Raw genomic sequence first — 594 nt, forward strand, 5'->3', positions numbered from 1 at the left:
GGGCGGCGAAGAGGGGGTGTGGGGGGAGGGAAGACGAGGGAGAGCAGAGGGGAGAGAAGAGAAGAGAGGAGAGCGCGAGACAGAGAGAGAGAGAGAGAGAGATAGGACTTCCTCCCCATTCGCAAAGTGAAGTCACTTCCCAAAATTAGCTAAAAAAAAGTTTCATCCGGTTAACTGTCTCTTTTTCGCTCCGCTACAACAACAAACGTGCACCGGGGAGCGAGGGCAGGGCGCTCGCGGGGGGCACGCAGGGAGGGCCCAGGGCGCCAGGGAGGCCGCGCCGGGCTAATCCGAAGGGGCTGCGAGGTCAGGCTGTAACCGGGTCAATGTGTGGAATATTGGGGGGCTCGGCTGCAGACTTGGCCAAATGGACGGGACTATTAAGGTAAGCGACCGGTCGGTGGGCGCGGAGCCGGTTGGGGCGGCGAGGCGGCGGGCAGGCTGGGCGCGGGGCGCCGGGGTCCCGGAAGACGTGGCCACTCTCCCTTCCTTCCGCACCCCGGCTTCGCGCCGTCTCCTCCCGCGCTCCGGTGGCAGTCTCGAAGGCGGGGGCGCGACCCGCCGGGTTCCGCGGAGAGGGCGATCTCCCCCGCA

The 594-nt window shown here is 66.0% G+C and overlaps 1 protein-coding gene across 1 annotated transcript in view; it reads left to right on the forward strand.

Moving 5' to 3' along the window:
- Positions 1 to 63: 63 nt before the first annotated feature.
- Positions 64 to 594, forward strand: part of FLI1 (Fli-1 proto-oncogene, ETS transcription factor) — a 132001-nt gene continuing 131470 nt past the window's right edge. Inside the window, exon 1 of the mRNA XM_010844681.1 lies at positions 64 to 385. Within this exon, the coding sequence (XP_010842983.1) occupies positions 368 to 385 (18 nt within the window). The 5' untranslated portion in view covers positions 64 to 367. The remainder of the gene's footprint in view (positions 386 to 594) is intronic.

This window comes from Bison bison, unplaced genomic scaffold, assembly GCF_000754665.1.
Source record: "Bison bison bison isolate TAMUID 2011002044 unplaced genomic scaffold, Bison_UMD1.0 scf7180017864205, whole genome shotgun sequence".
Lineage (NCBI taxonomy): Eukaryota > Metazoa > Chordata > Mammalia > Artiodactyla > Bovidae > Bison > Bison bison.